This window comes from Podarcis melisellensis, assembly GCF_964234715.1.
Source record: "Podarcis melisellensis genome assembly, chromosome: 1".
NCBI classification, from domain to species: Eukaryota; Metazoa; Chordata; class Lepidosauria; order Squamata; family Lacertidae; genus Podarcis; species Podarcis melisellensis.
This window is the reverse complement of record NC_138528.1, coordinates 113171683-113185779: the sequence shown is the minus strand read 5'-3', so window position 1 is coordinate 113185779 and position 14097 is coordinate 113171683. Positions and strand designations below refer to the sequence as shown.

At 42.8% G+C, this 14097-nt stretch overlaps 1 protein-coding gene across 9 annotated transcripts in view; it reads right to left on the bottom strand.

Moving 5' to 3' along the window:
* Positions 1–14097, bottom strand: part of PDE11A (phosphodiesterase 11A) — a 153111-nt gene that overhangs the window by 71431 nt on the left and 67583 nt on the right. For all 9 annotated transcript variants that reach the window (XR_014169121.1, XM_081914207.1, XM_081914206.1 and 6 more), the window contains 4 exons: positions 13791–13866; positions 13205–13272; positions 10290–10382; positions 9071–9121 (listed from right to left, as the gene is read on the bottom strand). Coding sequence is in view for 8 of the 9 variants with exons in the window: in XM_081914207.1 (XP_081770333.1) it covers positions 9071–9121; positions 10290–10382; positions 13205–13272; positions 13791–13866 (288 nt within the window). In the remaining variant the exon portion in view is untranslated. The remainder of the gene's footprint in view (positions 1–9070; positions 9122–10289; positions 10383–13204; positions 13273–13790; positions 13867–14097) is intronic.

Here is a 14097-nt window from a genome sequence, read left to right as displayed (position 1 = left end):
AAAATTGGAAGCGTACTTCTCTCTCTTACACCTGAAAAGGTTTGCTTCTGGACTGTGTAAGAGAAAGGCACTACCTGTTCTCCGAAGAGATGGCCTACTGTGTCCTAAGTGAGTGACTATGTCCCCGTCTGTGAGCAGATAGTTCTGTGACATCTCTGCACTGAAATGCATTGGAAAGACAGAAGGAAGGGAGAGTGAAAAATCTTGCAGAAAGGAAGTTTCCTCTTTTGGCAAGGCATTTTTGGGCTTTTGGGAAAAACCTGATTTTCTAATTAGTTTACTTCTTGTGAAGCACTAGCAGTTCCATCATGGGACACCGGTGTGCCCTGGCATATAGTTTTGGAAGAAGTGGTTGAGGCGTTTTTCATCCACTGGTGAAAAACAATAATAAAAGGTCAGGAGTAGAGAATGAAGGACCTCGTTTCTAAAGAGAGAAAGCAGAGCCTGCCTAGAAGAGTGCATTTTCGCCCTGGAAGGCCTCCCCGTTTCTAACTTTATTATTCTAACTGTGAATGGGTATAAGCTAGTTGTAGTTACTTACTGGCGAGGCAAGATATTTTCTACATGCTCAAAGTACTTCCTTCTTCATTATTATTTCATGAGTTCCAGATCTGAGCTGAACCGGGGTGGGGGTGTGGAGTGCTAAATCGCACTTTGCGCATGCGCAGAAGTGCCGAATCATGACCGGCGCATGCGCAGACGCACGGGTCGCGGACGCTGCGGGTTGCGAACGTGCGTCCTGCATGGATCATGTTTGCAACCTGAGCGTCCACTGTATAACAGGGTCACTCATAATAATTGCCATGTTCCCCATGAATAAGAGTACTATGACGACTCACGGGGGGAGCATCTTTGAGATGAGTAGCATGATGATATTAACAACTGAACCAAGGGGGGATATTTCCTTTTACGTTGCCGCATTTGCAAGTATGCTTGGACCGGTGGAAGGGTGGGGAGGGGAGACTGCCGATGCTGCCGCCAGATTCCAGCACCTGCCTATGTGCAAACCTTATTACAGTCCCAATTTACGTCAGCACTGCATTGCTTGGAATGTTATGCATGTCTACAGCAACTCTGCGGCTACTGTGAGACTTAACGTGGAGCAACAATGGCACCCAGTGGCCAAACAGCTTCATCTCAGCTCTTTTGATTCTTGCAAACATTCCAGATTCCTATTTCTCTGAAGCTGCATAGCCAGAGATTCTAGTTGAAAAAGCAAAGCATTTGCTTTGACCATATATCTAGAAACCATTTAAGAATTCCTCACATATCTTACTCGAAATTAAATTTTATTTAAAATACAAAACGTAGTTAAATGTTCACGCTCTTTCCCCACCCCACCCCAACAACTCCAGTACAATTAAAAAGAACTGAGCCAGAATATTATGCTGGGACAAGGGAAGCCATAACATCCATTGAAGGGTAAAAAAATGAGGTATTTCTATCAATATTTTGCTAGGTGACCTATTATGATCTATTAAAAGGTATTTTATGAATGCTATTTTTTAAGTAAAGGCTGATCTTTTCAACCTGATGTAGACAGGGTATAAATAAACGCTGTGTGGAAGCAAGTTTGCATGTGTGTGTATATAATAATGGGTCATATGTCGGGATTTGTGACTCTTCTTAGAGGCTTGGCTATGAACTCTACTTGAGGGTATGGTTTTGACAGCTGTCGTGATGCTCCTATGCTTGAACATTCACCCCAAGCTCACTAAAGTGGCTGTGATTGTCCTTGTTTGCTCAGGTAGAAGTTATTTCACAGATTGTGATGGGGGCGGGGGTGGGTATTCAGGATTACCAAGGCCTACTTCCTGTAAATGGTCCTCCTGAGCCAAAGCATTAACAGTTCTCTTTTTTCCAATTTGAAATTGGACAGAACCAGGCTGCAGTGTCACCTCTCAGCAACTAGCCTGGGCACAAACAGCTGGGCTAGGTTGGAAAACAGCACACAGATGTGAGCTTTCAAGCTGCATCAACAGGAAGAAAGAATGTGGGTCAGGCTGGCTTACGCCTTTTCCTCTCAACAACAGAGAATGGCCTGAAGGTTGAGTGATGACCCAAAACTCTTCATTACTTTTAGCCAGACATAACTCCTGCATCACAAGGGACACAGGTGGCACTGTGGGCTAAACCACAGAGCCTAGGGCTTGCCGATCAGAAGGTCGGCGGTTCGAATCCCCGCGATGGGGTGAGCTCCCATTGCTCGGTCCCTGCTCCTGCCAACCTAGCAGTTCGAAAGTATGTCAAAGTGCAAGTATATAAATAGGTACCACTCCGGTGGGAAGATAAACGGTGTTTCCATGCGCTGCTCTGGTTCGCCAGAAGCGGCTTAGTCATGCTGGCCACATGACCTGGAACCTGTACGCCGGCTCCCTCGGCCAGTAAAGCGAGATGAGTGCCGCAACCCCAGTCAGCCACGACTGGACCTAACGGTCAGGGGTCCCTTTACCTTTAAACTCCTGCATTAGTTGGGAATACCTTATCAGGATCACAGTAATAATTGTAGGAACCATATGAAAAAATGTGTAGAACTGGAAGACATCTAGCGGGACCATGTGCATGTGCTTGCATATGTGTGAATTAGGGAAATGTGTAATGTGGGGGGGGGGAGAGAATATGTATGCTCCATGTGTACCCTTCTTGGGACTGGACAGCTGAAGCTTGTCCCTTGCGTACATGTGTGCACATGTGTGCAGTGTGTTGGCTTCATTTGTGGAGGGTTTAAAATATATTAACAGTTATATACTTGAGTATAAGCCAACCTGAATATAAGCCAAGGGACCTACTTTTAGCACAAAAAACTGGGAAAACTTATTGACTCGAGTGTAAGCCGGTACACCACACCACAAACCTGGTGGTGGAGGCAGCGGTGGAGGAAGAACAAGCAGCCTGAAAGGGCTGCTTCTGAGCTGCTCATTCCTCTGCCGCCGCTGCTGCCAGTGGCAAAGGCAGAGGAGGAAGGAGCAGCCTGAAAGGGCTCCATTCGGGCAACTCGTCCCTCCGCCGCCTCCTCTGCCACTTGCAAGAGCAGGCATAGGAGCCACGGTTGGGAGAGGCACAGCACAGCACCTCTCACAACTGCGGCTCCTGTGCCTGCCCTTGCAAGAGGTAGGCGGCGGCGGCAGGACCAGCAGCGAGAAAGGCGGCTGCTCTCCTCCGCCACCGCCCACCTCACTCGAGTATAAGCCGAGGGGAGCTTTTTCAGCATAAAAAAATGTGCTGGAAAAGTTAGCTTATACTCGAGTATATACAGTATATCTATTTATGCACAAATACATGCATCTTTCTAGACTGCCTTTCTATTTATTACATGCCCAAGACTGGCATAAAGCAGACTACATTTGTCCCTACAAACCCTTAAGATGTTATTCTGCACAATATATTCTCTCTGCTGAAATAATAAAAATAATTCCTCTGTGACACAAAAATACAGAATCTCTTCCTTCATTCTTATCTTTTCATTGTGTCTTTTCCTAACACAAACTGCAACACACATTTTACTAGCTTCCCATAGTTCATCATTTGATGAAGTGGAGATTTATTTATTATCTATCACGAAGCAAAGCTACCTCACACTCATGACCTGAGAAAAATAGCCTTGCACATGCCATCCCCGAGATTGACTGAGTATGGTAGTTTGGAACAGCATTTGTATCCCTCTCAGTTTCCCATCAGATATTAAAGGTAGAACTAGGTGTTACACAAGAGACATGGAGCTGCCTCCACATTTCTTCCTCCTCTCTTCTTAGCAACATCTACTGTAAACACGTGTGATGTGATGAGATCATGCTGAATGCCCCCACACTGGCCACAGCCAATGATGAGGGCAGGAGCAGGGAAAACAATCATTGATCTGGGTGTGAGTCAGATATGGGTGTTATAAATGAGATGCTGCCAGGAAGGCGAGGGAGGGGCGGGGAAGAGTGAGAGAAGTGATTGCTCCAGACCAGTGTTTTTGGACTCCAGCTGTTTTTGGACTACAATCCCCATCACCACTGGACCTGCTAGCTAGGGATGATGGGAGTTGTAGTCCAAAAACAGATGGAGACCTACATTTGGGAAATCCTGCTCCAGACTCTTGTCATGCTGAATATTACTAATACTTATGCTATTTATAGGCTATTAATTTTGCATAGAATTTCTTTGGATGAATTAATGATTAGAAATTTCTACATGGCTGAATAGTTTGAAGGCAAGAGTTGAACAGAAGCATGAATTTTTTTACCTCCTTCTATAAATAATGCAACATTCCCTAACAGAGGAGGTTTCCAATTTTCCTGGGTTTTTCTATAAGCATCATTTAATGATTAGACAACAGCCGTTTAGGCTCCGCAGCAGATGTAATGGTAAAGAAGAAATAAAAAAAACAGCTGCATAATGTACTTGTAAGCCGAACTGCAACAATACAGAAATGCAACATCCCTTTCAGTATGGGAGTCTTATGCGTCAATATCATTGACTTTCCCCCTCAAAGCATTAATTCTTTTAAGCCTTAACTTGCCAACATATTGACTAATAAAAACAGAAATTGCTAATACTAGAAAGGGGAAATTGCCAGTGACACGCCTTTGTTTGTTTTGTTTCTTTGCACTCTTATATTTAGCATACTAATACTAGGAATAAAACAATGCTGGCATTTGGGGGGGGGGATGATTTTCAAAGCATGCTGGAGATTCAAAGAAATTGTGTTGCACGACGCAGGTGGCGCTGTGGGTTAAAGCCTCAGCGCCTAGGGCTTGCCGATCGAAAGGTCGGCGGTTCGAATCCCTGCGGCGGAGTGCGATCCCGCTGCTCGGTCCCAGCGCCTGCCAACCTAGCAGTTCGAAAGCACCTCCAGGTGCAAGTAGATAAATAGGGACCGCTTACCAGCGGGAAGGTAAACGGCGTTTCCGTGTGCGGCTCTGGCTCGCCAGATGCAGCTTTGTCACACTGGCCACGTGACCCGGAAGTGTCTCCAGACAGCGCTGGCCCCTGGCCTCTTGAGTGAGATGGGCGCACAACCCCAGAGTCTGTCAAGACTGGCCCGTACGGGCAGGGGTACCTTTACCTTTACCTACACTCCTGAGTCACAGAATCCTGACTCTCCTCACTGTGCAAGCTTTAGAGTTACACCAGATTTCCCCCTTTGCAGTGAAAAGTGACATTCCAGTGGAATGAAGTTTTTCAGGGAAAGCGCAGCACTCTCCAGGCAGGAGGGAGGTGGTGGGTTGGGTTGTCTCTGAAATTGTGATCCTTTCACTTTGCATGGCAAAAGACTTCCCAACAACTGCACTGTGGAAGGGTCTCTTTTACAAGAGAGTTACCCAACACACAAAAAGTTTCCTTCCTTGAAAGGGCAACTGAAACTGCAAAGGCATGAATCCACAGTGATATTTACAACAATCCTTTTGCTTAAGGGGAGGGGTCTGTGCCTCAGCGGCAGAGCATCTCAAGGCTCAGGTTCAGTCCCCAGCATCTCCTATTTGAAACGCTGGGCAGCAGCTGCCAGTCAGTGTAAACAATAATGGGTTAGTTAGATGGACCAATGGTTTCACTCAGTATAAGGCCTTTTCCTATGTTGCTTGCCAGATGAGTTGGGAAAGGCCACTGAAGACACCTTTTAAAGTTTCTGCTGTTGCTTTAAAGGAAGTGAACTTTTTTGCTCCAATTGTGTGCCTCCCCAATGATAACTGTAACGGTTCTAGGGGTTGCTCGTGCGTAAATCGTCGCCACACCTGGCTGGGTTGCCTGAGCGAACCCTTTCTGTCCGGACAGCCACTCGCCCGTGGCTGTCTCAATCGCTGGCAGAATCCATCAGTGGGCGTTTCTTGAACTTCTTCCAGCAAATAAGCTCTTTGACGCCTAGTCTCTGCCTACTCTCCCTGCGCGGAAGCCTTCTGCGCAGGGAGGGTGTGGGCAGCGGAGGACCCGTGCTCTCCCCGCTGGTCCCTGGCGAGGAGTCACGGAGCCACCTCGCCGATTCCTCCATCTGCCCTCCTTCTCTACTGGTGCTACGCTGATTTCCTTCCCCAGAAGATGGGCTGCTTCTCTCCCACCCGGGACGCTCTCCGGAATCCCTCTGAAGCCCTCCCTCTCCCTCTGGCTCCGATGGCAGTTCCCTGACAATAACCAAAACAGGCAATCACACCAGGCAAAAGGGACCTCGCACTTCAACAGGCTCTTGCATATTGTTATGAGTTTGTGGGTGCTGGGCACCCTAAATTCCTAGGTCCGGTAGGTGCTGGAATTTAATTAAGGCTTTGTGTGTTAAAACTGGGAAATAGTCAGACATGTCTGTATTAAGGCATGTGTAATTAGGCTGTGTGTTAAAAGCTAATTAAGTCAGGCCAGCCTCTGTGTGAGGTGTGAGGCGTCAGCCTGAGTTAATGCGCCATTAGGACAACAGAGGATCAAAGGAATTCTGTCTGAGATGGCAAGGGGGGGGGGCTCATTTCACTTTACACAGATAAAGCCAAAGTTTAGAGAAGTACAGGAAGGAAGCTATGTGAGCCAGAAGCTTAAAGAAAGGCGTGGTGTGATAGGGAGAAGCAAAGCAGCGGACAGAGCACCATGTTGGATCTCTGCTTGAATCCTAGGCTGTGCTTATGACCCTATTGGAGTGTTAATGCTCCATTGTAGGCTCAGGTTGTATATATGTGTCTCCACTGCGTCTCATTTTCCAAAAGGAAACACGGACCCTGGGCAAGCCGCCTAGAACTCCTGGAATCTTGCGCCACTGTGGATGGCGTGCAACAGTATTTTAGATTTTAATCTGCAATAGATTTAGGCTATTGTGCCTCACAATATATAAGGTCCCACCCTAGTAATATTTAACCTTAAACGTAATGGGTTAGCTCCTGAGGCCTTCTTCTGCATGGAGGAGGCTTTTTATCTGAATTAGTGCAATATCCTTGCAGGGGGGAAAGATCTGAAATCTGGAGGTGTGCTTTTTGTCCATGCAAAGTGCTGAACAATCCTTTGCACAACTCTCAAGATGCCTACTAGCAAACTGTTTTCCAAAATCACTTGCACAGTGTTCCATATGGCCTTCTGCTAGAACTTGACAACAGTTCAAGAATACCACCACCAACAGAATTTCATCAAATGCACATCTCTGGTCCAACCCAAAGTCTATGTGTCAAATTGAAGAACTATGCATACAGACACAGTGAAGCAGTACTGAAGTCTTTCTATATATCCATGGTTTGGTGTCACTTCCTACAAATAAAACTTATTTTTTAAAAAGTGATTTAAATAGATATCCTATTGGAGACATCTCCATTTATGGTTATTGTTTAAGCAAAGGTCAGCCAAAGTACCAAAGCAGAACTGCTATTAATATTGCAGTCCGAATCAAAGATTTCATAAAACAAGTGATTCGTTATTTTCTGCTATAGGGTTCTCCTGAGTGCTGTTTGCCTACAAAAAGGAGTATCTTACAAAGCTATCAATAATGTAATACAGCTATTAAATATTGATCTCTTGCACAGCATTCCCAGCTGCACAATCAGTTTAGGTTTTTTTTTTTAAAAAAAAACACTGTAAATTACACATCAATAGAGAACAGTTTACATATTATCTTTGGAAAGGAGTTCAGATGCATTTCTTTTCCTCCCTGAAAAGTTTTTGAACACTTGTCCTAAAAGAACTTTATGTGCTTCCTGCAAGCTTCCTTTTCTAGGGAGCTATGTGGCGACTTTTGTTGTGTGGGCAATCCTTCCATCCTTTCTGTTATGCTCATAAAAGAGTGCTTGTAAGGAACGTTAAGGGTTTTTGAACATCTGCCTGGAGAAATGCCTGCAGCCTGGCTATACAGAGATTAATGCCAGCTGTGCAACTGTAGCTGATGGATTAGGGGCGCTGTGGCATCATTTTGTGTGTGTGTTACACCAGACGATGTGTGCATTAAGGAGTCTAGTGTCCATCATCACTGGCCCCCAACATATGTGGGTGTCATCACCGACTGTCCCTGGTTGGTGGGCAATGGAGCGTTTCAAGGGCACTTTACACTGTTCTTTGCATTTTCTGGTTGTATGTTTTCCCTGTTACCTCCTGAGCTGAGGACACAAGAGATACAGCAGCTGTTCCACCAGCAGAGCAACAACATATCTCCTTCTCCCTCCACATAATTGGAGTATAGGATTTCTCTGTAAAATTAATAAATAATGAAACAATCCACAATGAGAAACCTCCTGTGGGCAGCCTTTTAGGCTTCATTAGCTACAATGATATAAACATTTCTAGTGAAACCCATGGATTCAATCTTCCACCGATTGCCTGCTCAAACTTCCCATTGTTTTGTATACACACGTGCAAATGAATATATTTTTGCATTCATTCATTCATTCGGCTTCCTCTTTGTCTCACTTTAGGAAATTGTTAAAAGCTCATTTTCCTCTCTTGTATTTCTTTCTTCATGTAAGTTAGTAATGATATTCTTTGACTCATTTTCCACCCCTTACTTTCTCTCAACTAAGCACCCTTTCTCCCCCAGATCCACTATGCTTTTTCCTAGTGTCTTTTGAGACTATGATGCTGAAAGCAGGAATTTGTGCTTTTAAAAAATGTTGTACTACTACTACTACTAATAATAATAATAATAATAATAATTTATTTATACCCCGCCCATCTGGATGAGTTTCCTCAGCCACTCTGAGTGGCTCCCAATCGAGTGTTAAAAACAATACAGCATTAAATATTAAAAACTTCCCTAAATACTTAGGAAACTTTTATTAATAGTACATCATGATGTTGAATAGTCACTAAGGCAGAAATATGGGACAATAGGGAGATGGAGTTAGAGGGGAAGGGGAGATAACAATTCAGAGTCCTAAATGAAAAGAACAGAGAATAATCCTGACATGAGTAATTCATGTGATCACAAAAATGGCAGAGGGAGACAATTACAAGAATTTTATTATAGGCTACAAGTTACCACAGAGAAGATCAGAAATTAGTACTGAAACAAACTTACAGTGCTACAAGAAATTAAATCTTTCCCCACAGTTCTGCTTATTTTTGTTGGCTATTTTATTCTTTAAAACCTTTACACAGCCCCTTTCCAGGAAGTAAAATGTTGATAGGTTACCTTAAACTTGTCCACTTCTGCCTTTGAACATGTCGCATGGTAAGACAGCACCTGACCCAGAACAAATTAGGAGGGGAAGGGGAGAAATTCCACAAGTGAGAAGCTCAAATGAAATAGGAGCTTTAAGCAGTCTCTGAAAGGACTATTAAAATTATTTATTAATATTTATGCATCACTGTGAGATATTACATCACAGGTCATCAATTCTACTTGCAGCATTTACCTCCTAGATAATTTCTTAGGAAATGGTATTTCAGAAATACTGTAATGCCGCAGGCACTGTTATTGTTCTGACGTGAAGAAAAATAATCCAAAGGAAAATAATTATGGGCTGAACCCAAGTGTGCCCAGGAAGAAGGGAGCACTGGTGGAAATCAACACCCTCCCATGTGTATTCAGGATCAAATACCACTGATTCCACCCTTGTGTTGTTGGTTTTTTAAACCAAATTGTGATGGTTTTTCATCATTGCCTTCATCAATATTCAGATAAGAGTGTGATCAATCTTTATCTTCTAATAGAGCAGTATCTTAACAATTGATCAATTACATTTTTATGCTGAAATGATTTTTCAGTTACAGAGGCTTCATTTTGTACCTGGATGAGCCTTAAACATACTTTTGACTGTGATTATACACACAGCCATGGCGTGGACATTTGCATGCAGCTGCAATAGTTTTCAAATGTTTATTACAACTCATCCCCTGGCTGAGCTTTTCCAAGTCAGTGGAAAAGAAGCATGCCCATTATTATCAACAACTTTCAAGCTACTATAAATGTCTGATTCCCCATTGCTTATGCCACAGCTATCTAGAATTTTAAGCTTTCTTATCGTGTAGGAATACGACGAAATCACAGATCTGGACATAGAGTCCTGATGGATCAGGAAATGGCCCATTTAGCGCAGCATCCTGCTCTCACAGTGGCCAACTAGATGCCCATGGGTACTTTTCAGTCATGATAAGATAGCCTAGATCTGAACTGACCAAGTTCAATTCAGCTCCTTGGAAAACACATCACCAAGACTGGATAGGAAACAGAAGAAAACTAACTTTCTCCCTCTTACGTTGAGGAGCACGGGGAGCTAGGCAATAAATTAAAGTAGAAATGCATGCATCTCATTTCTACAGCAGGAAGGACTAAAAATCTGTTAAACAAATAGTAAATATATTAATTCTTTCCCTAAGTAAATGTTAAGTTGATTTACAGTGATACTCACATCAAGAGCCACAGATTGTTTTGCCCAGGATTTATTCACTTGGTCATACATTATTGTATTGTTGATGCCCAAGCCACAAAATATGACAAAAGCCTAGGAAATTAAACAAAAATAAATAAAAATTTGTAACATGTCATCTCCAGAGATCAACATTAGTTTGTTTGTTAAGAAGTTCTTTCAACACACAGTTCTCTGGGAACCTGAGCCAGCTTGTTAAACATAAGGCAAAATAGCCATGACACCAACGCAATGGCATTGTTAGCACCTTATGTGAAGCTATAGCTTATTTCTGTTGTCTGAACAACACCTAAATCCAGCCCAGGAGCAGATGAACCACAGAAGAATAGCAATGTGGAACCATATTTTTTGTTGGCTTGCAAAATGGTGGTTACTTTTAACTATGGTTTGGCATTATGTTCAAACTGAACCATCTAATTTAGCAATGGGTTCCCCTCTGCCCACTTCAACCCAGACACTTGTCAAGCTATAGAGGCAAATGGCAAAGGATGGAAGAAACTTTGCCTCTACAAGGAAACAGTTTTAAGAACCTGTAAGTCTAGATGGGACTCTGGGTGGTTTATTACATTGTGCATGCAATTGCTATATTTTCCTGATTGTGAGAAATTGTAGCCAAATTTAACTAGCAAGCTTAGGGCTAGTCAACGCATGAAGGGGTTAAGATCACAGAACTGTATTCTCAGACTCAACTAAGTCATGTCCTCACCTGGAAGGAAGGTAAGTTTCCTTGTTTGTTCATTCTCCTTTCACCCTGTGAACTCAGTGAGATAGGATGCGCCTGAGCTTGCTCACTACAAGTTCAGAATACATACTTATTTATAGTTATTACACTATATTTTGTATGCCAAGATTTCTGCCTGTGTTAACTGTATGGAATAATGCATGAATCTGACCTTTAGAGTTTGTAAGTAAAGCATGTAAACTTACTAAGCATTTAAACGTACTTCTTCACTGCAAGAGGGACAGAGAGGGAAAGCACTGTAAGCAGCTAGAATTTAAAAGGTCTAACATTCCCACTGCATGATTCTGTGTTTTAAGACTCTGCTGATGGGTCTCTCTCTCTCTCTCTCTCTCTCTCTCTCTCTCTCTCTCTCTCTCTCTCTCTCTCTCTATTACATGAGTTTACTTGTCCTGCAATTCTGGATGTAGGCATTCAGCACATTCTTTTATCAATCACCCCACACAGGTGATCTATATGTCCCCCCTCCCCCAGGAGAAACAAAGATATGGGTTAGTGTTATGTATAAATTCACTTATAGCCTGTGGAATTCTGTCAGCATTATGTGAGATAGTTGAGAACTACCCATTAGTCTAAAAGGCTGATGCACTACTGCAAAAAATACGCATTATCAGTTGAAGCAGTGCGGCTAGCAGCAGCCAAAACTAGTATGCAGCACATGGTCAATTCATATACAGTGGTGCCCCGCAAGACGAATGCCTCGCAAGACGGAAAACCCGCTAGACGAAAGGGTTTTCCGTTTTGGAGATGTTTTGCAAAACAAATTTCCTATGGGCTTGCTTCGCAAGACGAAAATGTCTTGCGAGTTCCTGCGGGTTTTTTTCCCTTCCCCCCCCCCTTTTCCCCAAGCCGCTAAGCCGCTTATCAGCTGATCCGCTAAGCCGCTTATCAGCTGATCCGCTAAGCCGCTTATCAGCTGATCCGCTAAGCCCGCTAAGCCGCTAATAGTGCTAATCCCCTAATGGGCTTGCTTTGCAAGACGAAAAAACCGCAAGACGAAGAGACTCGCGGAATGGATTCTTTTCGTCTTGCGAGGCACCACTGTACAAAGCATCTCTGTTACCACAAAGCTATGGCTCTGGAGATCTACTGCAAAGCACTATGGATAATAACAAGACAGATGGACCAACGATCCGATTCAGCATGACGCAACTTTCTACGTTCCTATATATACAAGTTTTTAGGTCCAGAGTAGTTTGAAATTAACCAATTCTATCTGATTAGTTATTCTCAAATTACAACTATTTTTGGAGGTAATTCTCCATCCTGGATTCAGAATTATCAACTGAAACATTTTCTAGCCTACAATTTTAGACCTGGGATGATGGAAGCAAAAACATCTCTGTCTGAATTACTACTATTTGAGGTGAAGAAACTGTAGAGGAAGAAATGCAAAGGGTTCTTGTTTTAGATCTATCATGCTCTTATAAGCTACAGAGTGGGAATTGAAAGCAGTAATTTTCAAACCAAATGGAATAATACTTTGGGAATTGATATTTCAGATTCTGTTTGGCACTTCATTTTTACAAAAGGCCCTGCAGCCTCTCCATGTAGAAAACTGAAGGAAAGCCATTACAAAGGTCTTTTAAAGCTCCATCTCATCTGGCGAAAATATATAATAGTTACTGTGAGAAATGCTGGAAATGTTACTAATACTGATAGTTTCCATACTTGGTGGAGTCGCAATAAGGCTGAGAAAGTCTGGAAGTTGTTACTAGGATCTTTCTCAGGATTAATAATTCTCAGAATGCAGCCTAGCCACCCTTAGAAGAAAATCCATTCTAGTACTTTTACTGGTATTCATTTAGGAGTATATGTAAAATAAACGCAGTACGAACATGCCTTTTTGCGTACAACACAAGTGTAAAGGAGACTCCACTTGCAGAAATACATATGCTGTATTCCAGCCTAAGTTTAGCAAATCCCGTTGTTATGAACAGGAGCATTGCAATCCAAACCTATATAAATTTGTTGAGAAGCAACTCCCAGAGTGTTCAGTGGAGCGCAATCTCAAGTAAATGTGCAGGGGCTGGAGCCTTAAAGCAAGCAAATACTTCAGCCCTGCTGAAACAAATAAACATCAATGTCAAAGCTGGATTGTGTCCATTACCTGTACCACTCAAGTAGAAGTCCCTGCTGCAAACTTAACATTTCTCACCTCAAAGAGTCGCTGGTCGGCATCATCGAACGGTTTCCCATCAAGCCTATTCAGCACTTGAGCTACTCCTGCGGAAAGTTAGCAAACATAGTTCATTTTATACATTAATTCATAGCTCCTTGTATTGTAGTAGTTACTGGCTTATTTATCAAAACTGTATGCGTCAGCTAAACCAAATGGGGGAAACTCTCTCCTATGCCTGGTCACATTGGCTTAATTAATTAGCTGAGCTGTCTTAAATCCTGCATCCTACGAATCTTAAGGTCAACACATTATATAGTGAGCATATCTCAGTATTTTACAGCTAAACTAGAAACAGCTAAAATATTGAGGGGAAGGGAGCAATAAAAAACAAACAAACAAACATTATATCTATTAAAACATGTAGATCGTTACAATAAAAACATCAAAGCACCAGCTCGTTCCTTAAAAAGAGTCAGTTACCAAAAGCCTGTTGGAACAAGAAAGTCTACAACTGCAGGCTGAAAGCCAACAAGTAAGAAGCCAGCCAATGTAGCTTCTCTAAGGAGGGAGTTCTGAAGTTTAACAGCACAACCACATTAGTCATTATTGAGTGATATCTTACCAATTATTTGGTGACTGCTATTCCATATAGGGACACAGAGAACAGATCTTATATGAAAGCCAGAAATCTGGTCAGCCTAGGGCATGAAAACAATACAATTAGCGACTAGCATGGTATATGACTTAGCATTTGTCCAACACGTCTAGCAAGTGATATGCTCAAAAGGTTGCATTACTATAAACCAATTGAAATTCAAATACAGTACATGTATACAGACTGTACTACTTCCAAGCTCAAAGTGAGCAGGATTTCAACCCTTGACCCTTACATTAGCCTATATGGGAAATTGTCCAAATATATAGAAGGA